This window comes from Amblyomma mixtum, chromosome 3, assembly GCF_055824585.1.
Source record: "Amblyomma mixtum isolate Tamu chromosome 3, ASM5582458v1, whole genome shotgun sequence".
NCBI classification, from domain to species: Eukaryota; Metazoa; Arthropoda; class Arachnida; order Ixodida; family Ixodidae; genus Amblyomma; species Amblyomma mixtum.
Genome location: NC_143014.1, coordinates 12,925,084 through 12,950,565, shown reverse-complemented (window position 1 = coordinate 12,950,565; position 25,482 = coordinate 12,925,084). Strand labels below are relative to the sequence as shown.

Genomic DNA, 25,482 nt, shown 5'->3' with positions numbered 1-25,482 from the left:
TTTCCAAACAGACTTGCAACATTGCGACTCGCCTTAAGTCGACGTCACAGCATTCCAGTACTCGAGTGACATGAACATTCTTGAAGATGGTCCGCCCTTGAATTCCACACGTCTGGTGAGGGCCCACCAAGACTAATACTTTCATTGAAAGTTGTAATGAAATTAGTAAGCGTTATCGGCCGATAACCTTGGTTAAGCTAAGCAGGATTGGAAAACGACGGCGGTAAAATACTTCTCTCTAAATGACTCTTCATAACGCGTACAGTTTCGTTTTTGAACGCATTATAAAATTCTGCTGTTATCCCGTCAGGACCTGGCGAATTCCGCAAATGGAGGTCATCAATAGCGTATTCAAATTCTGCTGCTGATAGGTCGGTAGACAGGCTATCAGTGTATTCACTGTCAGTCGGGAGTGATACTTAAAAATTCTGCGCGCAAGGCGTGTACATCCGCCGATTTGAATTAACACCAGCTTTAAATTCTGCCCAACTTTTCTCATAACTCAACCACATTTTTCCGCTAAACAATGCCACCGACAAGTGCTGCATGGAGGCATCCGCGATACTCTGACTCAACTCAGAGAAAAATTCTGGGTGATCGGCGCAAGACAGCTGGTAAAGAAAATAGCCAAGGAATGCATTATCTGTCAGCGCTATCACGCACAACCAGCCAACGAGGTCTGCGCGCCACTTCCAAGGGACAGAATAACAGAGGCTCATCCGTTTCAAGTGACTGGAGTTGACTTCGCCGGTCCTTTACTTATCAAGGGGAACGGTGCGTCAAAGTGTTACATCGCTTTGTTCACTTGTGGCGTCACCCGAGCGCTCCACCTTGAATTGGTGAGTGACATGTCTACACTCTCCTTTCTTATGGCTTTTCGCCGATTTGTCGCCCGACGAGGTATACCGCATGCTGTCTACAGTGATAATGCACTTACCTTTAAGAAGGCAAGCAAGGACCTGGTTACTCTTTGGAGCATTATCAGAAGTGACGAAGTCAAAAACTACTTCGCGAACACCCGAGTTGAGTGGAAGTTTATAGTGGAACGCGCGCCATGGTGGGGCGGCTTCTACGAACGACTTGTCGGCCTGACCAAGAAAACGTTAAAGAAAACGCTGGGGACAAGCTGTCTCAATTTTGAACAGCTTACCACAACGCTCACAGAGGTGGAAGCCATCCTCAACTCTCGTCCACACACGCACGTACACACCGAAGCGAACGAACCTCAGCCACTGTGCCCAGCGTCGTTTCTCACAGGCAGGAGGCTCACCTCACTGCCAGATGTTCCGAATGTCGAACTAAATGCCATTAGTGGTGCGACCCTACGGCAAATGTTCACGAATAGAGCTAGACTCCTTTGCCGATTCTGGCGGCAGTGGATGAATGAGTATTTGAAAGAATTGCAAACATCACAGCTTCACAAAAAGAACTCCACCCGGAGTCTACAGGCAGGCTATCTTGTGCTGCTTAAAGAATCTCTTCAGCCAAGACAGCTCTGGAAGATGGCAATCGTCGACGCGACCTTTCCAGGGCGTGACGGCCGAGTTAGGTCGTGCACCGTGCGACTTCCCGGAGGAGCAACCCTGCGTCGTCCGGTTCAACTGCTCTATCCGATAGAGCTTGTGAAGTGAGTGTGTGTGAAATGTCAGTGCCATTACGGGCGGGAATGTGTTGTGAACGTTATGTTTCGTAGAACATCGTTTTCCGTGCGTCGACCTCGGGGACCGATTCCCCGCTTTTGCGGAAACATTTGGACTAATTTACGACCGTCTGCGCCCTTCGAGGACGGGACCCCCCGTCCCCCTGCGCCACGCCAGCCGCCTCTCCCTGGAGAGCGTCGCTCAACACCGGAGCCCTCGAGTGGCGAGAGGGAAGGTGTCTGGCGGCTGAGACCGGGGGAGCGACGAGACAACCACGAAAGCGTCAGTCGCAAAACGAACCTTGTACTCATCGAACCTTTTTGTAAGCTCTCTTTTAGCCAGTATTAAATTCAGTTATTCTTTGTTCACCGGTTGCTTACGTCGGGCGCGCGACGCGATTTCGTGGGTAAAAAACGCTCCATGGGGGCCAGGCTTAAGAGCAATCAAGCCAAGGCGAAACGTGCGGCCGAAACACTGGAGCGCTTTACGCTATACGTATATCCAGGCATAGCAGAGCTAAGCCACTGCCAACTTTTTTCACCTGACGCTACGGAACGCATTCTGGGCGTCGTATTATTTTTCGAGGACAGCTTTGGCATTGCTAAAGCGACAGGAAAGGGAAAGAGACAGGCTTTCGCTTCGTGCTGCCGGTTGTTCGTTGTTCCGGCTAGCGCTGTGGAGGGGAAGTTGGAGAGCGCTCGATTCGCCCGCACTCACTGCACCAGTTCGGCAAAGTTCTGCGGCAGCGGCGGTGCCGCCGCAGATGTGTACCGCTAGTTCCGGCACTTTGAGCGCAGTTCGGCACTGTCTGCTTCCAAAACGGATGGTCGAGTGCAGGCCTGGTCGTCGCTAGCCTTTGCGATGCCAATGAATTGCAGCCAGCTGTTTACAGCCTACATCAGCGCCTGCCAACATCTCGTATCTCATGAAGAAATGTTCAAACAGCAGATCACAATAACATGTTGCCATGAACCAGCCTCGATCCGTTTCTTTGGAGAACTCGAGCAGTGTTCTAGCTTATCGACGCGGAGAAAGTTACTTGAGTCTCCGCCGTTTATCACAACCCGCAAACCATCATCTGCTTCCATGGCGGCTGCAGCTGCACTATTTCAACACTAACCATGGAACAGGTGCAGTTTTCCTGAACTAGACTCGCACTTTTTTCAAACGAATGCTGTGGTTCAGAGGGCGCCATGTTCCACCGCTGAAATGAATCCATGTGGCATATAAGTCGTGTACAACTCAAGAACGATGCAGCACATGCCCATCAAAGGAGACCGCCCAGCCAAGCGCGCCGACCGAACAGTTTTCTGTTCGGTCTCTACAGGTGCGCCGCGACAGCACCGGTGGAGACTGAAGCCGCCACGACCATCTGATGCCGAACATGACCCCACCTGTAACATTCAGCGCTTATGCGCAAAAGAATATCCATAACTACAGCGCAAACGACAGGACAGAGATGAAGAAGGGACACCACACAGCGCTGTGTGGTGTCCCTTCTTCATCTCTGTCCTTTTTATTTATTTATTATCAATACCTCAAATGCCCCAGGAATGGGGTATTACACGAGGGATGGGCTGCATGTGTCACTAATGGAAGATTGGATGGCAGCCTTGAAGTGCAGTGGATCGGAGTGGTGCACGGAGTCGAATGGCAGGCCGTTCCAGTCTCGAGCAGTTTGCACGAAGAATGAGCGAAGATGAGCTGTAGTCTGTGCTGGGGGAGGGTAGACTGTTTTGGGATGGTTGGTACGGCTTGATAAGCGATGAGCTGGCAGGATAGCTGAAACATCAAGTTGGCTGTGATAAAATTTATGAAAGAGGCAGAGCCGAAAGATGCAACGTCTGGACTCGAGATTAGTAAGATTAGCCTCAGATTTAAGTGCAGTGACGCTGGTGTGATACGAGTAGTCCGAAAAAATAAATCTAGCTGCGCGATTCTGAACTGATTCGAGGGTGTTTGAAAGGTTAGATTGATGAGGGTCCCAGACAGAGCATGCGTACTCTAACTTCGGCCGGACAAATGTGAGGTATGTTAATGTTTTAATTGAAGCAGAAGCGAGTCGCAAGTTCCTACGGAGGAAGCCAAGAGTGCGATTGGCTTCGTTTGTTATGTTTGTTATGTGCGCTGACCAATTAAGTTTGTTAGAAAATGTGATGCCGAGATATTTATACGATTGAACAGATGCTATTTCAGATGCACTTATTTCATACTTGAACGGTTGATAGTTTTGGCGCCGATGGAAAGAAAGCAATGACGTTTTATTAGTGTTTACGGACATTAACCAAGTGTTGCACCAGGCTTCAACACGTTTAAGGTCGTCTTGAAGTAAGCGAGAGTCAGAGGTGTTATGGATGGGGCGGTAGATTACACAGCCGTCTGCAAATAGGCGGATATGAGAAGTGATATTATTAGGCAGGTCGTTTGCGCTGTAGTTATGGATCATCGAAAACACCAACTCGACCAACAAATGCTTTTGGCGCAAAAGAAGCTCTCGCGAGGACATATGCGAAAGGTGAGCGCTCCAGCCCCCTCCCCCCCTGCAGTGGCCAGCGCAGCTGAGACAATAGACGGGGGCGCCACACCTACTACTACCCTCTCCTTTCTCCCTGTCTTTTCACATTTTTATTTCTCTCCTAGCTGTCAGCTCGTTATCCCTTTCCTTTCTGCTGCCCCAGCTCAGGTGCTCCAGGAGACGACGGCAGATGCCCGGGCAGCAAAAATCTTTTCCTCTCTTTTTGCGCTGTTATCCTCAACAAAGGACTCATACTGGTGAACAGCGCAAAAAAGGCGGGACAACAACAAGACAAGCGCTGACTATCAACTGGGTTTATTGAAGGACGGAAGGGTATATATACAAAAACAAAAACATAACACAAAGAAGTAAGAAGATAGTGTGAAAAGGGCCGTGAAAATCAAAACTTATGTCACATGTGAAGTGATGTAAGCCAATTCTTTGTTGCTAAGTGCCACAAAACAAAGAATTGGCTTACATCACTTCACATGTGACATAAGTTTTGATTTTCACGGCCCTTTTCACACTATCTTCTTACTTCTTTGTGTTATGTTTTTGTTTTTGTATATATACCCTTCCGTCCTTCAATAAACCCAGTTGATAGTCAGCGCTTGTCTTGTTGTTGTCCCGCCTTTTTTGCGCTGTTCACCAGTATGAATGCATACCAACTCGCCCAGATCTCAGCCTCAACAAAGGACATCCACTCTCGGCGACAAAACGCCGTCTCCTTCCTTCCCTCTCTTTCGCAGACTTGGCCTCATGCACAGCCACAGAAATACTGGCTGGAGGGCTCCCTGTGCCGCTTCCTTCTTTGGTTGTAACCGACTGCAGTGCTGGGAAGTCCCCTCTCCCGGAACTGGCACGAAGGACTTCCCTTTACAGCTGAGCCAAGAGGTGCGCGCCCCTCCTGCAGGCGCGGTAGACTAGCGCCGCAGGATAAGGAATTCTCGGAAAATGATTACAAGCTTGTTATAAGCGGTGTTTACATAACGGGGTTGAGTAGAGGATTTGAGCTGTAAACCGGTTACTGGGTTCATGAAAACACCTAAGAGTCGGGTCCGGGAGTCGAGGGGGCGAGTCCAGTCGACTCCGCTGCAGGGGGTGGGTTGTGTCCTTCCTTCTGCCCTCGTCTTTTGCGCGTGCAATCACTTCGTCACTGTTGATGCATAGTAATATTAGTAGTAGTCGGAACACTCATGGTCTAGAGTGTAACCTGCAAACTCGAGCGCTGAAAAAAATATCAATTTTTTTATCAAATGGCATTGCATCTGTGATAAGAAAACTATAGCAAAGACAGCTATACAACTTAGTCAACGCTCGGCGGATGCCTGTCCAACCTTATAAACTATGGTTGGTAAAGAAAAAGGTAGAGAGAAGTGGGCAATTGTCAATTTCTGTTTACCCTTGAGATGAATCGACATTGCGCAAGAGACGTGAAATTGCTATTGAGAGGGTTAGCACAGCAGGGTGTCTTAATGTGTTCACCTCACAAGAAAATATTCGTCGTACATGCGGCGGCACCTTGCAACCAATTCCGATCAACTTAGACAGAATTTCGCCAAGGTTCACAAAAATGCAGTACACATGCATACCATTCACGAGGCGGACTGAGACTAAACATTGTACGAAGAAAGGGGGGGGGGAGGTGTGCAGGAACCTGCCAAAAAAAAAGGGGGGTCGGCTACAAAGCGATAGTTCTGTAGGCACTTAGGGCGACCCCCTCCCCTCTCACGTTTGGACGCTCAGCGGTGTGCTCTTATTTATGTTAGACGTACGTCTTTCTTGCATCCAGTTTACATCATTAGGTTGCTTATTCCCTCCAGAATTTTCCATCGCGTGCTGAAATGTATATCTTACTCGCCTTGCGTCGATTTTCCCCGATTTGGGTTGGATCAAATATGGAAAAAGCGCGCGTGTGTGGGTGTGCGTGCGTGTCCGCGCGCGCGTACCTGGTAACTGAAGGAACAGCTGCTGTTTTCACACCGTCTATTGTCAGGCAACTATAGCCTTGTTTACATGAACCCGACTTCGGTGGGTCGAGCTAGGAGATCGAGTTGAGCAAGGTCAGCCCAACTTGACGACTGCGTGTTTACATGAACTCGATTTTAGCGATGCGAGACCGGTTCAACAGCAGCGGCACCAAGCGTCGAGCGGCGCAGCGGGAAAGGGCAGTGGCAGCCTGGAAGATTGCGGCATGCACGGCTTTCTCGGAGGCGCTACGGCGCAAGCGAATAACAGGTTCGCATTTATCACGTGCCCACCCCAGCGCAGCAGACACTCTCTACCTCTCTTTGAGCGAGCCTCCTCTCCTTCCATTCCCTCCTCGAAATTCTTCTCACCCGCTCCTCGTCGAGTAGGCTCGGCTAAAGCCCCTAAATAAACTAAAAGTAGCGACATCTCCTCCCTCCTCCTCCTATACCGGCGCTCCTTCTCTTGGCTTCTCCCGGGCGCCGACGGTGGCGGCACCTAGGCCGGGAGCAGCTAGCAGACGCTCCCAACCGTCGCCTTTTGGCGCCCGGCAGACCGCGCGCCCAAATGAACTTTGTGCTGCGTTTTCTGCCTTGGCTTCGGTCAAAATGACATCATGAAATGAGAGATTGAAAAATCAGTTACTGTAATAACTGCCCAGACCAACGTTGCACTGCTTTACAGAAACTTTTTGTTCTTCGATCGCGTTGACTGCGGAGCACACGTTGGAAGTGGCGCGCGCGAAAGGGTTCGCGGCACTGGAGTGACTACCATCGCTCGACGAGTGGCTTTCTCATCGCTCGCGCTTTGGCGCGCAGCGGACCGCGCGCCCGCATTATTTTTATTGCATTTTCAGCCTCAGATTCGGCCGCACTGAGATTGTGGCGTGGGAGATACAAGGCACGAAAAAAAAAGCGTGACCTTTCATAACTGAAAAAAGAATACACAAGTGTTAACACGTCACCACTCCGCATTAAAGGCCATGAGGAGCTTTTCCAATGTCGAACTTTGGAAATGGTCTGGATCATTGTGCGCGCCCCTGCGTTAGTGATTCATTTGAGACCACCTATCCACGTTACATAGCTCCACGCAGCGTGATTTACGCAGGAATTCGCGGCAGCGACGACGGCCTAAACCCAAAATGTCTGAAACTATGTTTTACAGAGGTCCTTTCTTGCATTCTCAAGTATTATCCATGCAGATATCGAGTATTCAAGCGACAGTTGCGTTAATGTGCCTAGGCACAGTAACGCCCGATTTCGGTTTAGAACCCTGCTTGAAAAATACGTTCAGCACTGCGTGCAACATGAAAGCTAGACCTTAATCGCAAGCAGCATGAGCAGCAGGAGCTTCAACAGCAAGTATCACACCTTTGGTGTCGAGTTCGTGAGGGAAGGAGTGCAACTGTAACAAAACAAATACGTCTAGCGATGCGTTCAACATGAAAGCTAAACCTGCACCGCGAGCAGCATGAGTAGCGTAGGCTTAAACAGCGAGTACCGCCACTTTAGTATCGAGTTCGTGAGCCCAGGAGTCCAGCTGCAGCAACACAAATACGTCAAGCAATGCGCGCAACATCAAGCCTAGACCTGCATAGCGAGCAACGTAAACGGCGGGGCTCAGACAACATGCGAACGAGCCTGCGAACGGGCCCGACTGTAATCAAGCCAACACGCCGCGCAATGCGAGCAACATTAAACCTGCACTTCAGCACGGCTTTCGTACCCGCTAGCGAACGAGCCTGTTTAAAATCATGCCAAACGGCATTTAGTGCGAAGAAAGACTGCAGCCGCTGGCGCTTTACATCAAATAATCTGAAAAAAAAAAACACGACTGACAACTGAAAAACGACCCCAGAGAACGAAGCGCGACTCCAAGCCCCGGCAATGGCGCCGGCGTCTGCTGCGGAGCCAAAAAGCGCGCGCTAGCACGTGACTACGGCGCCTCAGCCAATGTGAGGCTCGATTCTCCTGCGGCGCGCCAGGAGAGGAGGAGTGTCGGAAAGTTCAAAGCTTTTCGCTACTTTTGTTTCATTGAGGGGCTTTAGGCTCGGCAAGGCGAAATCACCCCTTCCTTCTCCGGTGTAAGCCGGAGGCGTGGTGTCTGTGGAGTGCGTCACGGGGCGACGTCATGGCCCCGCCTTCAATAGAATTCTTTTCTTGGTTTTTGCATTTTCTCCGCACACTGAACGATCGAGAGGCGCGATCGGCTCGACCACCTAGACTTGTTAGCGAGCGCATCCTTTCATACATCTGTTTGTCATTCCCAGTTAACGAGCCACCTTTTCATTTTCTTTTAGGCCTCCCCACCGTTTCACGAGCGGAGGGGCGGAAGTCGGTTGTGTTCGAAACACACGGCGAAGCGCGGACCCGGCAACCGCCCGTTTGCTTTTCTCCATGCGTGTTTGTGTTCTGTGTGTTTGTGTCTTTTCTCCGCTCCAAAGCATATGTCATTCATTGGAGTCAAGGCGTACGCAAGATGCACGAAAGATAAGCGGTGTGTGTGCGGAGCGGTCAAGTGGGCGAGCGAGGGAAAGGCTCTGCTGCACTACTAATTAAAACCTTGTTTTGGGGGGTTCGCATAGAAGAAAAGAAACTGAGAAGGGAGCGCGCACGCAGAGCGTCTCGTGACGTGATCACGGCGGGGGGGGGGGGGGGGGGGGGGGCGAACTAACTCCCTCAGTTTTACTATTTTTTTAACTTTTTATGGCTAGGGTTCAAGGCTGTCGCCGTACGCTCCCTCCGCAGTTTTTTTTTTGTTCCTTCATGCGGGTTTGTAGGCATGAGCCAGAATAGAAGGCGCTGCGGGAAAGCCTTGTGCAGACGACGCGACGCCAAGGCTACGCCCAACCTTCTCCCGTCAGTCAGAACGATGCACCAATGGAGTGCCTTTAGCGAAAGTAGCCCCCCTTGACGTCAGCGGGGTGCAGAGTAGTGGGCCGGGCCCGTTTTTGAAGGAAGGAAAGAACGAACGGGCTTTGATTTGAATTTTCGCAGCTTTTCGGGGCGCGCATGGCTCTAGTATTTTGCAGAGGTTATCTTCGATGCCTCAGCTATGCAGTGGGCTTGTTTTTCAAAAATGTCCGCACCCTGGGCAGTGGCCCTTTAAGAACGAAACGGCACATACGCTCAAAGGAGGCCCTCCAGATAGTAACGTCGACCGTACAGCTTTCTGTGGCTACTCAGCCAAGGCTCAACAACAGAGGGAAGGAAACGGTCCTTTGTTCCCGTGCTGGGCATCCTTATCCGGAACAAGGATCACCCCACCTCTGACGCCCAGCTCTCCAACTTTTCCCCTTCACCCTTCCGGAACCATAGACCGAATAAAGGAAGCCCCACTGGCTTTGGCAAGGGACAGGCAGAAAAAGAAGCATGCGGAACCACCCACATCCGGCGTAACACTTTGCCGCCGCACACCAGCGCCTGCGCGCTGCTTGGCTACTGAAGTTCACACCAGAAAAGACAAAATAGCGATGTTATCAGAAAGACTGCCGGCTGTACTCGGGCGGCGACAAAGCATGCCTGCCCACGTAGCGCGCTTTCGGCAACGGCGCTGGACGCGGGCGCGCCGGGCGACGAACTGCACTGCTCTCTGGCTGCCCTGGTCGTCGCTAGGCCTGTTTCGCATCGAAGCCGCGGTGGGCAGCGCTTCGGAAGTAGCCTGGGTTATAATAAAATGCCTGCTTTTGGCATCGCTTTACTGTCAACAGCATCGTCTCACAACAAAAAATATGGTCATTGTAGCGGTGCGCTCGGCAGCGGAGCTATATAGCGGACGCCAGGCGCGCAAGCCGGACCGCAACGGCCGGGCAGCGGCGGTTGTGGCAAGAAATTTGCTCGTATTACAGTTGCTGCTTCTACCAGCAACTCGGCATTGTTCAACGATCCTCAAAAATGATCTATTTTCCACACTTCTTGCTCCCAAAGTTTATTATTTACGTGAAGAAAAATCTTTAGCTCATTTTTATGACGCCAGCGGACGGGATCCAGGTTTGCCGGCCGGCCTGCAGACTCGCTGTATTTCACATTCGCACCAGAAAAGACAAAACAGCCATGCTATCAGAAAGGCTGCATGCTATATTCGAGCAGTGGCAGCATGCCGAGCTATCGGCAACGACGCCGCCTGCGGACGCGCCGGGCGATGAACTGCGAGGCTTGCCGGCGGCCCTGGTCGTCACTAAGCCTACCTGGTTTTGCATCGATACTATCGATACCGCAGCTGAGGGAGCTTCGGAACTGGTCAGCGCTGTAAAAGGTACTACTCTCGTCACCCCTTTAACTGTGAACCTGTCCCATAATAAAATAAAGATATGCTCGATTTCCGCGACGCCAGCGGAGCTAGCTAATGCGACCAGGCAGTAAATAAAGCGGTCATGGGATGAAATTTGCTTGTATCGCCGAATTAAATACTGCCAGCAACTCGGCATCAGCCAACGATCCTCAAAAATGATTCATTTTTGCCATTCATCTATTCCAGTGCTTGCTATGAGCGTGAACAAATAATACTAGCGTGTTTATCTGACGACGGCGGCCGGCATCCAGGCTGACAGGCCGGCCCCGAGAAACGCGCCCCCACGTCATTATGACGCTGGCGCTCTGCGCGCTCGCATTCTGCCTAGGTGGCTTTGATTTTGCCCCTTGTCAGTGCGACGCGCCGCGTGCGGCCTGTCATTGACATCGGTTGGGCGCAGGCGGCGAGCTGCTGTCAGTCGTTGTTACGCCGCTCGGAACGGCACGTAGCGCGCCCGGCAAGTAGCAGTCATGCCGAGAGCCCGCGACACCTCTGCCTGCCGGAGCCCCGACCGTGAACCTCCGAACCCGGTCGTGAACTCGAGTCTTCATCTCTATCGCAAGGAGTGGGTTGACTCGCAGCCGCATCTGCAAATTATGCCTAACCCTCTTCACGCTTCTGGAATATATTTTTCTGCAGCAAAGAACAGAAGCGCGGAGCCGATGCGCGCCGCGATTGCCGACTCGGCTCGTATCGAGTTCATGTAAACAGAGAGTCGTCGAGATGGGCTGACCTTGCTCAGCTCGATTCTCTGACTTAAACCACCGCTGTCAAGGAACACCACCTAGATAGGTTCACGTAAGCAAGGCTATGTCGAGCCACTGATACTGAACCCAAGGAGGATGGAGAAGCAGAACCGAAACCGAAACTGGTCCCAGGTCAGTGATGTATGACCACGCGCTGCAGTTTAACAGCGTGCAATTACGCGTGCAAATAATTGGAAAACCTTGTTTCACTTTGTGAATTTCTCATCAAGCTATTATTTTAGGGCAAACGAAAGTTGAAGATATCTGTACGTTTCTGAAGATCTTAAAATGACGTAGTCGAGTAGTGCGTGTGCCGGCCGACGGCGGCGCATGGTCGTTTCATGAGAACAAAAAGGCAGCGATTTCGAACGGGCTTTATTAAATGCAGACTCAACATTGAGCCGAAATATTTCGGAATCAGCATGTCTAATGCTCTTGGAAGCAGTAAAAATTAAAACCGGGCAGCTTCATTTTCTTTTCACAACCCCTTTAAAGCGTGAAACACGCAAATTCTGTTCGTTATATCCGATGTTCATTGTAAGTTGACTATCCATATAACAGCCAAAAATACTAAGGCCACTAAAAGTGGCGTTTATTTCTTATAAAAATTCATTATGCGCACCAGCTTGTCCAAAGCAGAGCCTGCTGCGGCTCTTTCCAGGGCTATCTAGGGCGGTTATTTAATCCTCGTCAAGACCCTTGCTGCCAACTATCAATTTTAGGAGACCTTCACCCCGCGACGTCACGAAAATGCGGTGGCGCTGATGTCAGTAACGACCTTCGCGCGGTAGGCAAAACAGGTTCCGCCTGCCTGTGCAGAGTGAAATGAAATTGATTTATAAAGGGAAAGGAGATAAGATGAACATAAAATCCTTCCGTCCGATTACGATAACATCTGTTATGTACAGGCTGGCAATGCAGGCGGTGAAATTAAAAATGCAGTCATGGGTAGAAGGGAATCGGATACTCGGAGGACTTCAGAATGGGTTCAGAAGGGGTAGGCGCTTAGATGATAGCCTGCATGTTCGTGCTTACCCAATGCATAGAAATAGCTAAGGCGGAAAACAGACCTCTGTTTTTAGCCTTTCTGGACATAAGCGGTGCATACGATAACGTGAACAGGAACTCCTGTGGAGCATATTGAAAGATTTAGGTATCGGTCATGAGGTAATGATTTTCTACAGGAAATCTACCGAGATAATGAAGTTAAAATTACATGGGAAGGGAAAAAAGTGCCAAAACTGTGGGGTGCACGAAGGATTAAGGCAAGGTTGTCCTCTATCACCGCCGCTGTTCATGCTCTACGTGATAAATATAGAAAGAAGGCTAGAAGAAAGTAATCTAGGTTATAATCTGTCGTCCGATCCTGGTCCGATCTTCCCACCATTACATCAAAAAATAACATTGTAAGTGACTTTGTTAACACGTGCCTAACCTTTGGCTTGTCTCAAGTCGTATCTGAACCTACTAGGCAAACTGATCATTCCTCCAACATTCTCGATCTCATTCTCACTTCCCACCCTGATAAAGTTTCTACGCCACTTCATTTACCCGGACTTAGTGACCACTCCATTATACTAAGCACATTTTCATTCCAAGTCCCAAGTTTGAAGAAAACCAAAAAAACACTTACATTATACGACAAAGGTAACTACGCTGCCATGAACACAGAACTAACCGATTTTGGGGCGTGGTTCGTCCATGACTTTTCAAGCCGGTCAGTAGAAACTAACTGGTCCCTTTTCATACACAAAATGCATCAACTAATAGATAAGCACATCCCTACTATCACGATCACAGAAAAATAATCGTCACCGTGGTTTAACAACGATCTGAAGCGCCTTAATAACAAGAAGAAACGGCTTTTCCGTACAGCCAGACGTGTGAACACTGACTGCTCATGGAAAAAGTACCATTGTGCTGAAAAAACATTCCAATCTCTGGTAAACCAAACTAAACGTTCCTTTTTTCATCAGTATTACCTTCTATGCTTCTCACTAATCCTAACAAGTTTTGGAAATCCATTAATCCTTCACGCAACACACCTATTACTTTACATGATGAGGACCATAATCTCATTCCGGAACATGATGTCTGTCGCGTTCTAAATTCTTTTTTCTGTTCAGTTTTTACTAACGAACCGGACGGCGAATTACCGCACTTCCCTGTCTTCGATCATCCAGCTATGCCAGACATTTTGTTCGATAGCAATGGTATTAGGAAACTAATTGAATCATTGAAAGTGTCATCGTCATCTGGCATTGATGGCTTGAACTCTAAAGTGCTAAAAAATACTAAAAACGTGGTTAGTGTCATTTTGTGCCATCTTTTTCAACAGTCATTATCATCAGGCGTGCTTCCGCAAGACTGGAAAATCGGTAAGATCGTTCCAGTCCCCAAGAAAGGTTCATCGTTTTCATGTAAAGACTACCGCCCTATTTCTCTTACGAGCATCTGTTCAATACTAATGGAACATATTATTTATTCTCACATCGTTAAATTTTTAGTTTCGCTCAAGTTTTTTCATCCTAACCAACACGGCTTTCTAAAAGGACTTTCCTGTGACACCCTTTTCGTTAATGACCTTAGCTCTCATCTTGACCTAAACATTCCCCTTGACTTTGAAAAAGCTTTTGATAAGGTACCCCACAAAAGATTACGTCTTAACCTTGCCCCCTTGGTGTTAAAATGGCTACAAAATTTTTTGACCAACAGAGCAATTTGTCTACGCCAACAAATCATCGTCACCTCTTTCCCCCGTTACTTCAGGTGTACCACAAGGCACAGTGCTTGGACCCTTGCTTTTTCTAATCTACATTAACGATCTTCCCTCTAACGTCAACTCGAACATCCGATTATTTGCCGACGACTGTGTAATCTACCGCCCTATTACCAGGAGAACTGACTCTGACACCCTCCAAACTGATCTAACCCAAATCGAAACTTGGTGTAAGCATTGGCTAATGTCCCTTAATATTACTAAAACATGCATGCTTTCTTTTCATCGCAGGCAATCCCATATTCCCTCAAAATATGTTCTTTTCGGTTCTGAAGTATCATCTGTTCTTTCCTGTATCTTGGCATCACCTTAACTCATACCCTAACATGGTCTTCGCATATCACGAACATCGCTAATGACGCTAACCGCACCCTTGGCTTCCTACGTCGAAATCTTCGTTTTACTACCCCTTCTATCAAATTATTAGCTTATAAAACATTCGTCCGACCTAAACTAGAATTCGCGTCAGCAGTATGGGATCCTCATCAATCTAACCTTTCTATAATCCTTGAAAAAGTTCAAAACCGCGCTATCCGTTTTATATATTGTGACTACTCTTACTATACTAGCGTGTCCTCTTTAAAATCCAGAGCATCCTTGCCTAACCTTGAAACTAGAAAAATATCTCGACTATGCCTATTCCACAAGTTCTATCATTCACCTTTAGGATCATCTATCATATCAACAGCTCATCGTCCTTCTAGCCGCAACAACCACATCAAGACCGTATACCCACCCGCTGCAAGAACAACATCTCATTTCCGTTCTTTTTTGTCATATCTCGGGACTGGAACGATCTGCCGCCGGAAGCCGTACTCATGAACTGCATCGACTTCAAGAAAAAGATTGAGGCCATCCTTATGTAATCAGTAATCTTTATGTATCCTGTAATCTTTATGTATCCTGATCTTTATGTACTCTGTAATCTTTATATAATCTGCATGTAATCCGCCCATCCCTCATGTAATGCCCCACAACCGGGGCCTTTGCGGTAATAAATAAATAAATAAATAAATACAGATTAGGCGGAAATGTAGTTGAGCAGCGACTCCCGGGTTCAATGTATGCGGACGATATTGTACTGTTAGCAGATAGCCAGGAAGATTTACAAACTTTGGTTAATTGCTGTGGAGACGAAGGAGATGCTCTAGGATTCAGTTTTAGCGCAATTAAATCAGGTGTGATGATTTTTAACGATACAACTGATCAGGTACTTACAATACAAGGCCACGAAATACCCAAAGTGGCCGAATACAAATACCTCGGGACATGGCTAAACGAAGGGCAGATATACACGGAAAAACATGAACAGGCTCTTAGGGCAAAAGGATGAAGAGACGCCGGGATAATGAAACATAGGGCATTATGGGGGTACAACAAATATGAAGTACAAAGAGGTATTTGGAAAGGAATAATGGTGCCGGGACTTACTTTCGGCAATGCGGTTCTGTGCTTAAGGGCAGAAGCTCAGTCGAGATTAGACGTAAATCAGAGAGCTGTTAGAAGATTAGCACCAGGTGCCCACGGCAAAACCACAAACGAGGCAGTACAAGGGGATATGGGCTGGGCATCGTTCGAAGCACGGGAAGCTAAGAGTAACATACTATATGAAGAACGCCTGAGGAAATTGGACGATAACAGGTGGGCAGCTAAGGTATTTAAATATTTATACAGAAAGAGCGTTGACTCACAGTGGCGGAAAAGAACTAGAAAACTAACCAGTAAGTATGCAGGTCACGAGGACGGAGAAAGAAAGAGCATTAAACGACAGGTTAAAAACGCGGAAGTTAAAAGTTGGATGAATTCAATGGAACACTATATCGATACTGGAAAAGGCAGATCAGGAAAGAATTTTTCTATGATAACTCAAGAGGCAGTGCCCTACTTTTTGAAGCTAGGTCAGGGTGTCTTAGAACGCGCAGCTACAAAAAGAAATTTAACGAAGAAGATGACACATGTGCAGTGTGTGGTAGATCTGTGGAAACAATTGAACACCTCATAATCAAATGTGATGGTATCCATCCGGATGTCGATGCAGGCACTGTCACTCTTCCTGAGGCCCTAGGGTTTAAAGATAACAATGATCATGTAAATAGATCTGCAGTGGAAGTCAGCAAAAAGAGATGTGGCATAAGGTTTGAGTCCGTCCGTCCCGTCCATCCCGTCCCGTCCAGTCTCGTCCGTCCATCCGTCCATCCGTCCATCCGTCCATCCATCCATCCATCCATCCATCCATCCATCCATCCATCCATCCAATGTCGAAAAGAAACCCGGATTCTCATTGCTTCGCACCGGGATGCCGCAGCGGATATCCGGGTGCACCCAAGGCTTCCCTTTTCGCTGCTCCAAGAAATGCAGAACTGCGGAAGAAATGGGAGCACAGTTTGCGCAGGCAGAGTCTTCGGCTGTATGTGAGCATCATTTCGAGCCTCATTGCATTTTGCGGGATTATGTCCACATGATCGAAGGCAACGAGGTACGGATCCCGCGTGGAAAGCAGTCGTTGGCCCCTGACGCTGTGCCTACTATTCTGCCCGGTTGCCCTGCTTACCTTTCTGCCCGATCTGCAAAACCAAGGCCAGGACGAAAAGACCGCCTGCGGAAAGCGCTCAAGTGCGGGGAAAAAAGCCGCGCCAGCATTTGCAAGATGGTTTAAACGGCGCCGCCGTGACTGACACTATGCAACATGAAGCTGCCGATGCCCCAGGGAGTCCTGAACCGTTTACAACCGGCCTACTTCACAAATTACAAGTTCCGTCGAAGCAGTGGTGTCGTCTTGAGCCTGGTGATTATACTGGCCATCATGCAGGTGTCGTATTTGCCACTACTGCAATTCGAAGAGAGGCAAGACTTGAAATAATTCACGAGAAGGCTGTCTGCTTCTGTGCCCGTGATGACGAAGTGTGCGCCCAAACATACGTCCGAGGTGTCTTGTACGAAGATAGGATTGTCCAGTCCCTTTCTGAAGAGAACAGTGTGCTCCAGGAAACTGACACAATCTGCATCTGCAAGGGAGCCATGTCGAAAGTTGATTTCAGTGAAGCGTCACAATGCTTAACAGAGAAGTTGCGGGCTTCAGCTACGTTGTTTGGGGAGGCTGTCTTCAGCAGAAAATGCTTGGCAAAAGTTTGTGCTGAAGGTAAGTTGTTATGTTTATTGCCCTTAAAGGTGTTACACTCTGAAGTTTCCTTTTAAGCATTAGTTTTTACAGCCAATCCATTTTCATTTGCAGGAGCAGTCTGTACTGAATGCAAGTCTGTTCGGAAGGCGGTGCTAACAAGGAAATGTGTGACATCACGCCAAAAAGTGCGTGTGCCAGCAAAAGGAGCCCTTTCTCAATGGCTGAAGCTTGAAAAACTAAAATCAGCGCGCCTCAGAAGCCATGTCACTGCCATGGAACAGAGACTTGCAGCAATGGAAGCCAAGAACCGAGCAATTGCTGAAGAGGAGTTTACAGCCAAAATTTCCTCATTTCCTTCAAAGCAACAAGAGGCAGTGCTTCACATGTTTAAGGAATCTTCACGCAAAAGCCAGAAAGGAATGAAGTTTTCAACTGAATGGGTTTTGGAGTGCCTTATTTTGAAAATGATAAGTGCAAGGCTCTATGAGCACCTGAGAAGAGAAAATATACTGGCACTACCAAGCAAAACAACGCTCCGCAAGTACTTGAAATGCTACGAGACAGGATTCGGGTTTAATAGTAAAGTTCTTGATGTGCTGAGCGAAAAAGCAAGAAGCATGGATAAGTTTAAGAAGCATGGGGGCCTCATTGTAGATGAGATGAAGCTGTCAGAGCATCTGTCAGTCACAACTGCTGGCCACATAGGTTTTGAGGACCTTGGTCCATTTACGTCACATGACGATAAGCACGATGTGTGTGACCATGGAATGGTGGTCATGTTTGTCCCTTTTGTAGGCAAATGGACGCAGCTTCTAGCTGCTTTTGCGACTAAGGGGAACATGGTCTTTGGTCGGCGTTCCTTCTTCATCGTCAATATGTTTGTCCCCGACCAGACGAGTTTTCGTCGAACTCTCGACTTCATCAATCTTCGCCGGGCGTACGGCCAACCCATCGTCACAAGCATCCGCCAGTACGTGTCCCTGATCACCCGCATCTCTTTGTTCAAAGGCTATATTCAGTGCAACCTGACATGCAAGTCCTATTCTGTTATTCCACGGTCCCTCCGTTTGATCCGTCCAGTCTGTACACGCTTTGGTCTGAGCGTTGTCGCCAAAGCCGAACGGTCGCTCCTTCAGGCCAGGATACTGGAATGCAAAGAAAAGCTAACAGTTCTAGAAAACGAGGCATTCTTCACTCGACGCCGCTTGGTATCACTCTACCCTGAAGAATTTGCCAGCATTCAGCTGCACGCCAATCACAAGGCAGCTGTACAGTCCCGGTGTGCTGAACTTGCACACAAAAACAAATTGCATTGCCTTCTTCCGCAACGCCCAACAACTGAAAAAGCAACGCCCACAACCGTCGTTAGAAACTTCTCCTCGTACAAACCTAGCAGCGCTGAAATGTCTGTTTTAAACCTTGGCCTCAATTTCAACACTTGACCTACTCTAGACCCCAAAAAACTTGTGTGTGCTGTGGAAAACGCGGTGAATCAAGTGGAAGCGTCGCGCCGCGATGAAGCAAGGACTCGTGCAGTCAGCGTCCTCTCCAAGTATCACCCAGGACAACACCTGTCCCCGCTTACCACAGAACAACAAAAAGCCGTGAAGAGCCTGCGAGACAACAAAGATCTCGTTATACTCCCCGCTGATAAAGGAAACAGCACAGTCCTCCTGAACTGAACCGACTACATAAGCAGAACGGAAAGCCTCCTGGAAGATGAAAGCACCTACTCCCGTCTTGACAAGGACCCAACCGCGAAAGTTCAGCGCGACTTGCAGAAACTTCTTTCAGGCGTCTTTCGTTTCGTTCCCCCGACCTACAAGCCACTCTACTTCACTCTGCTGTGCACCAACGGCTCAACCCCTGCTCTCTACGGTCTACCGAAGGTGCACAAACCTAGTATGCCCATGCGCCCCATCGTAGACTACAGTCGGTCCCCTCTTCACAGTCTATCTAGCTACCTTCATCGCATCCTCTCCCCTCTTGTCGGCCTTGGCTCAACGCACATTCGCAACTCGACTGATTTCATCAAGAAGGTAAGCGAAATAGCACCGGACGATGACGAGGTCATGGTCTCGTTTGACGTCAAGTCGCTTTCCACATGCGTTCCCGTCGACCTGGCCGTACAAGTTTGCTCTGCTGCTCTCGAAGCTGACAAGTCTCTACCTAAACGAACCCCCATTGAAGTTTTGGATCTCCGTAGGCTCCTGCAGTTTATTTATTTTTATTTATACAGAATACCCCTAAAGGCCCTCGAGGGGTATTACACAGGGGGGGGGCACAGGCAATTGAACAGAATAAAACAAAAGCACAAATATAAAACAAACAACAAAAGCACAAATAAGACACTTTGGATAACATAAGTAAGGAAAAGAATCAATCAAAAGCACAAATAAGACACTTTGCATGATATAAGTAAGCAAAACAATCAAAAGAATGGCAGCACGGCAAAGAACGAAGATTACTGCAGTATTAAATTTATACAAACAGAACACTAATACAATGAATCTTTTTAGTCAAACCCTGCAAAAAAGGAAGCCATGAACAAATAAAATAACAATGTATGCGAAGAGTTAAGCAGTAGTTATTGAAGATATAAGTTTAAAATATTTATCAGGATCAGTGGTGGTTGCGATATGTGAAGGCAGAGTGTTCCAGTCCATTATTGTGCGTGGTAAGAATGAATGCGCATAGATAAATGTTCTGCACGTGAAACGTCTAACTTTAAAGGGATGATCGCGGCGGTCAAAAATCGAAGGAGGCAAAGAAAAAAAGTCGTTATGAAGTGATGGATGATAATAAAGTTTATGAAAAAGTGATAGTCGTGCAATTTTACGGCGGAGACATAAATCCTGGAGACCTGCGCGTTTCTTTAAGGCTGTGATGCTGGTGTTACGTGAATAATCGGAATAAATAAAACGAACGGCGCGGTTCTGCAATGATTCAATGTTATTTATTAGGTAAGATTGGTAAGGGTCCCAAATAGCCGAGGCAGATTCAATTTTAGGTCGAATTAGAGTGGTATAGGCATGAGCACGGAGGTGAGGAGGAGCATGCTTTAGGTTATGTTTTAAGAGACCTAATGACCGATTAGCAGATGCAAGCATAAGGTTAATATGGTGGTTCCATGCTAAGTCTGAATCAAGGTGAAGTCCTAAGTATTTATACGTGGTGACTAGCTCGAGTGAGCTATTATTTAAGGAGTATGCTGTTTGAATTCGAGACTTTCGGTTAGTAAAATACATCAATTTAGTTTTTGAATGATTAAGTTGCATAAGCCAGGTTGAGCACCATGCTGTTACTGAATCCAGGTCAGATTGAAGGGGTTGACATCGGTGTTAGAATAAATTTTGCGATAAATTACACAATCATCAGCAAAAAGTCTGATATGGGAAGAAATGGAATCCGGTAAATCGTTGATAAATATTAGGAAAAGTAAGGGGCCAAGCACACTTCCTTGTGGGACGCCAGAGTGTACTTGGCTGAAAGACGAATTGTGGTTATTGACAGTTGTAAATTGAGACCTGGAAAAGAGAAAATCTTTAACCCATGCAATGACAAGAGGGTGAATATTAAGCAGTGCTAGTTTCATTAATAATCGGTTGTGAGGTACTCTGTCGAAAGCTTTAGAAAAATCAAGAAATATGGAGTCTACTTGAATGCCAGCATCAATCGATGAATGTATGTCTTGAATGAATCCGGCAAGTTGCGTTTCGCATGAGTAGCCTTTACGGAACCCATGTTGACATTTAAAGATAATGTTATGTTCTTCAAGATAGTTAATTACCTGCGAGTGAATTACATGTTCAAGAAGTTTGCAAACAGTGCTAGTTAATGAAATGGGCCGGCAATTTAGTGGTGAGGAACGATCGTCAGATTTGAAAATTGGCACAACTTTAGCTAGGCGCCAGTCCAGCGGAATCGCGCCTGATGATAGAGATTGTGAAAAAATAGCGGACAAGATGCGATGAATACCATCAATGAATTTTTGAGTATTTTGTTATTAAAGCCAAGGTGATCTGATGCTGATGTTGTTTTAAGCTTCCCTAGTAAGGATATGATACCGGTCTCACTGATACATATTTCGGACATTGATGTATTAGAAGTGCTGACAGAAATAGGAGGTAGAGGGAGATCTTCACGGGTAAAAACGGATGTGAATGCGTTATTGAAAAGTTCGGCGCATTCGGCCACTGGAACACTGCTGCCTTCCGCGTTGGTAAGAGCAATGTCAAGATGATTAGCGGGGTTTATTATCTGCCAGAACTTCCGTGGATTGTTTGTTAGCATTGCCGTAGGTCGTGTGTGAAGAAGTACCTACGTGCAGATATCAACTCAGACTGATATTCCTTATCACATAGTTTGTACCGCTGCCAAGATTCGGAGTGTCTGTTCTTGTCGGCTTGTCTGTAAAGGCGCTTTTTCTTGTTATTAAGGCGACGTAGATGCCTATTAAACCAAGGCGCTGTGTTAGTGCAAGGGATACTGATGACGGGTATGAATCTGTCAATGAGAGTAGCAAGTTTCACGCTGAACAGGTTCCAGTTCGTTTCCACGGAGCGTGACGAAAAATCGTGAAGAAAATGATCAGCAAAGGCTGACAACTGAGCGTTTATTTCACCGAAGTTTGCTCGGTTGTAGCACCTTATTTGTTTAGTACGAGTTACCTTTTTATGGGGCACAAAATTCAGGTTACCCGTGATTATGGAATGGTCGGAAAGGCCTTCTAAGAGCGCAATGTTGGAGCAAAGGTAAGGATCACTTGTCAAGATAAGATCGAGAATATTGGCTGTAGTGAGACAGGACTGGAGGAAAGCCTGAGCTTCAGGATCATTGGCAGGAGCTGTTAATGACGACCAGTTAATAGCCGGAAAGTTAGTCACCAAGTAAAAGTACCGTATTTACTCGCATAATAGGCGCACTTTTTTTCCAGAAAATCCGGCTCAAAGTTCGGGGTGCGCCTATTACGCGGGGTAAAATTTCCGGAAATTTTTCGACTCGCAAAATTGAACACACCGCGTAAACGCACTCGTGTACGGGCCGCACCCCGTTTTCCCGAAGAAAATGTTAAAAAAAAAAGATCCGTGTAAGGGTTGCACCGAAACTTTCCACGACACACGCGGGAATGGCCTTAGGAATGCACGCGCCGAGGCCTCCGCGATCGGCTCCGGCTGCGCGCAACGGGCGCTTGATCGCGGAGGCCACACACGCGGGCAGGAGCTTCCAGACGCCGCCCAGGAGGGCGCCCAAGGCCAAGCTTATCATCATCATCATCGCGTTCCTCCGCCGCGAGCTTTCGCTATCTATATCGCCATCAGCATCTCCAGCTCGTTTTTTTTTTTTTTGTTGCTTTCAAGTGCCGGGATTTGCGGTAGCGCGATAGTTATCGTGGTTTATGGCTTTGCCGCGGACAGCGTTGATGTTTTAGCTCGACGGGCAAGTTAACAGCTACATGGCTGGGAGTTTGCTCTCGAACGCGGCAAGCGTGCGGCAGGTCGGAAAATACGACGTGGCCGAGAAGTGCGGCAGTTCAGCAAAAACTTTGTTAAAATAAAGATTGGGGAGCGGGGGGTGGCGAGGCGTCGGCTTGCAATCGTGTAAATACAGTATTGATCACAGTGCCAAGTTCGGGGTGCGCCTATTATGCGCGGAAATAAAAAAATCTGATTTTTCGCGCCCTAACTAGGGGTGCGCCTATTATGCGAGTGCGCCTATTACGCGAGTAAATACGGTAAGCTCGAATTCGGGAAACGACAAGTAAGATCGCGTAGTAAATTAGAAAACTGACTTGCGAATGAAGAATTCATGTCCGGAGGGCGGTAAATGACGCCAATGATGGCGACCGTGGGACCATAACTCAACCGAACCCATACCGATTCTATGTACGACATGACCTCGATAGGCACAACAGTGAGCACTCTATTGACAGCCAGAAGAAGGACACCGCCACCTCTACGGCCCGTGCGGTCACAACGAAATATGTTGAATTCGGAGTCACAGGCGAAAACGACATCATCAGGAACCATGTCATTTAACCAAGTCTCGGTAAGCGCGATGACCGAGGAGCAGCATGAATCAATTAAAGAAGAAAGAGCTACATTTTTAGAAAGAACACTCCTTATGTTAGCGTACAGAAAACTGACACCGTAATTGGAGCAACGCTGCGCGTTTGGCCGCACGGGTGGTTTGCCAGCCACTTTACGAGAACTGGAAGGGATGCGTCAGGCAAGGGACACGCGCACTGCGCTACTGTTTTGATGATCCCAGAAATACGAGACACCATTGATAAGCAGTTTATCAAAAGACAAAAGGACCTTGTCACCTTCTTTTTTTACTGATTTGGCATACTTCCACAGTTGGCTGCGTTTCTCACGAACCGTTTTCGAGTATTCTCGCGAAATGCTGAAATCGGTATTTTTGAGTTTATAGCCCTTACTCATGAGCGTTTCGACTTCTTTTTCGTTGAACAGCTTTGCAATAATGGGTCTCTTTTTTTCCTGAGAAAAACGACCTATGCGGTGAGCACGGGCTAAGGAAGACAACGTGATACCAAGTTTGCTAGAACAGAATTCGCTCACAAGACGCTCAAAGTCTTCCCAAGTTTAAGACTCATCAGTGTCCTGAACACCATAAAAAAGAATGTTAGACCGGCGGGAACGATTTTCCAGGTCGTCAAGTTTTACTTGAATGTTGGATACATCGTTACAACTCGTGGCAGATACTGTGGTAGGCACTGACTGTTTTTGAAGTTCCAGTTCCTGCACACGGGTAGCTAGAGACTGTAAGTCACTTTGAAGAACTGGAATAGACTCGATTTTAAGTTCAAGTTCATGCACACGATCGTTTAAAGTCTTCATTTCATTTTGCAAGCCAATATGAATTGTAAGAATCTTGTTAACACTTTCGAGGATATTCGTGTGGTTCATCTCAAGCCTTTGAACAGTTTCATATACCAGTTCGAGCTTTTCCTCTTGGCCCTTCGTCATAGGGCCTGGGTTGGTTTCAACGTCCCCACCCAGGACCAAAATGCGCCAAATGTACACTGCCGCCGAGCGGAAACGTTTCAGAATATGGGGTGGCCACGACACTGCTACAAGACAGACATCATCATCACGGTAACAAGAACACTCGTAATAACCAACCTGGAACAGCAGGAACGGTGAGTGGCGAGGCATTTCGTGAGCAGTGCCGTGGCCCAAGGGGGCGGTGAAATCCGAGTGCTTTATGTAGGTGTCCTCGTCAGCTGATAATGTAGCATGTTGCCAGGCCCGAACGACGAAAGTGTCCAATAATGGCAGGGGTGTGCACAGATGATCGGATGAGCAGCCGCAGCCGTCCAGAAACCAGCTAGCGCCGCAAAGATTGCGGAACCGGCCGGCAAGTCGGTGAAACAGGCAGGTGATAGCCGGTGAGCAGCAGCACCTGGAACAGCAGGAACGGTGAGTGGCGAGGCATTTCGTGAGCAGTGCCGTGGCCCAAGGGGGCGGTGAAATCCGAGTGCTTTATGTAGGTGTCCTCGTCAGCTGATAATGTAGCATGTTGCCAGGCCCGAACAACGAAAGTGTCCAATAACGGCAGGGGTGTGCACAGATGATCGGATGAGCAGCCGCAGCCGTCCAGAAACCAGCTAGCGCCGCAAGATTGCAGAACCGGCCGGCAAGTCGGTGAAACAGGCAGGTGATAGCCGGTGAGCAGCAGCACCTGGAACAGCAGGAACGGTGAGTGGCGAGGCATTTCGTGAGCAGTGCCGTGGCCCAAGGGGGCGGTGAAATCCGAGTGCTTTATGTAGGTGTCCTCATCAGCTGATAATGCAGCATGTTGCCAGGCCCGAACGACGAAAGTGTCCAATAACGGCAGGGGTGCGCACAGATGATCGGATGAGCAGCCGCAGCCGTCCAGAAACCAGCTAGCGCCGCAAGATTGCGGAACCGGTCGGCAAGTCGGTGAAACAGGCAGGTGATAGCCGGTGAGCAGCAGAACCTGGAACAGCAGGAACGGTGAGTGGCGAGGCATTTCGTGAGCAGTGCCGTGGCCCAAGGGGGCGGTGAAATCCGAGTGCTTTATGTAGGTGTCCTCGTCAGCTGATAATGTAGCATGTTGCCAAACCCGACCGTCGAAAGCGTCCAAAATCGGCAGGGGTGCGCACAGATGATCGGATGAGCAGCCGCAGCCGTCCAGAAACCAGCTAGCGCCGCAAGATTGCGGAACCGGTCGGCAAGTCGGTGAAACAGGCAGGTGATAGCCGGTGAGCAGCAGCACCTGGAACAGCAGGAACGGTGAGTGGCGAGGCATTTCGTGAGCAGTGCCGTGGCCTGGATAACACTTATTTCGTCTTCCAAGGACGCTTTTACAGTCAACTTCAGGGCACACCAATGGGTGCCTCTATATCAGTGACCGTCGCTAACCTCTGTATGGAATCC

The 25,482-nt window shown here is 48.2% G+C and overlaps 2 protein-coding genes across 9 annotated transcripts in view; one reads left to right on the top strand and one right to left on the bottom strand.

The window, feature by feature from the left end:
* The window catches only part of LOC149349245 (cyclin-dependent kinase 14-like), a 185,685-nt gene that overhangs the window by 85,420 nt on the left and 74,783 nt on the right, over positions 1-25,482 (bottom strand). The window contains exon 1 of one of the 8 annotated variants that reach the window (XM_089578186.1): positions 24,205-24,402. The exons of the other annotated variants lie outside the window; for them this stretch is intronic. Within the exon in view, the coding sequence (XP_089434312.1) occupies positions 24,205-24,237 (33 nt within the window). The 5' untranslated portion in view covers positions 24,238-24,402. Of the gene's footprint in view, positions 1-24,204; positions 24,403-25,482 lie in introns of those variants that run through there. 8 annotated transcript variants of the gene reach the window in all.
* Positions 16,957-18,741, top strand: LOC149349248 (uncharacterized). Its single transcript, XM_089579194.1, has 3 exons — positions 16,957-17,077; positions 17,171-18,091; positions 18,512-18,741. Exons 1-3 carry the CDS (start codon positions 16,957-16,959, stop codon positions 18,739-18,741), a joined length of 1,272 nt encoding a protein of 423 aa, XP_089435320.1.

Bases quoted from the DNA above. Each gene is read 5' to 3' on its own strand.
- LOC149349248 (XM_089579194.1), top strand. From the start codon at position 16,957: ATGTCGAAAGTTGATTTCAGTGAAGCGTCACAATGCTTAACAGAGAAG. The intron at 17,078-17,170 runs GTAAGTTGTTAT...TTTCATTTGCAG, and splicing joins GGCAAAAGTTTGTGCTGAAG to GAGCAGTCTGTACTGAATGC. The intron at 18,092-18,511 runs GCAAGTCCTATT...GACCTACTCTAG, and splicing joins TATTCAGTGCAACCTGACAT to ACCCCAAAAAACTTGTGTGT.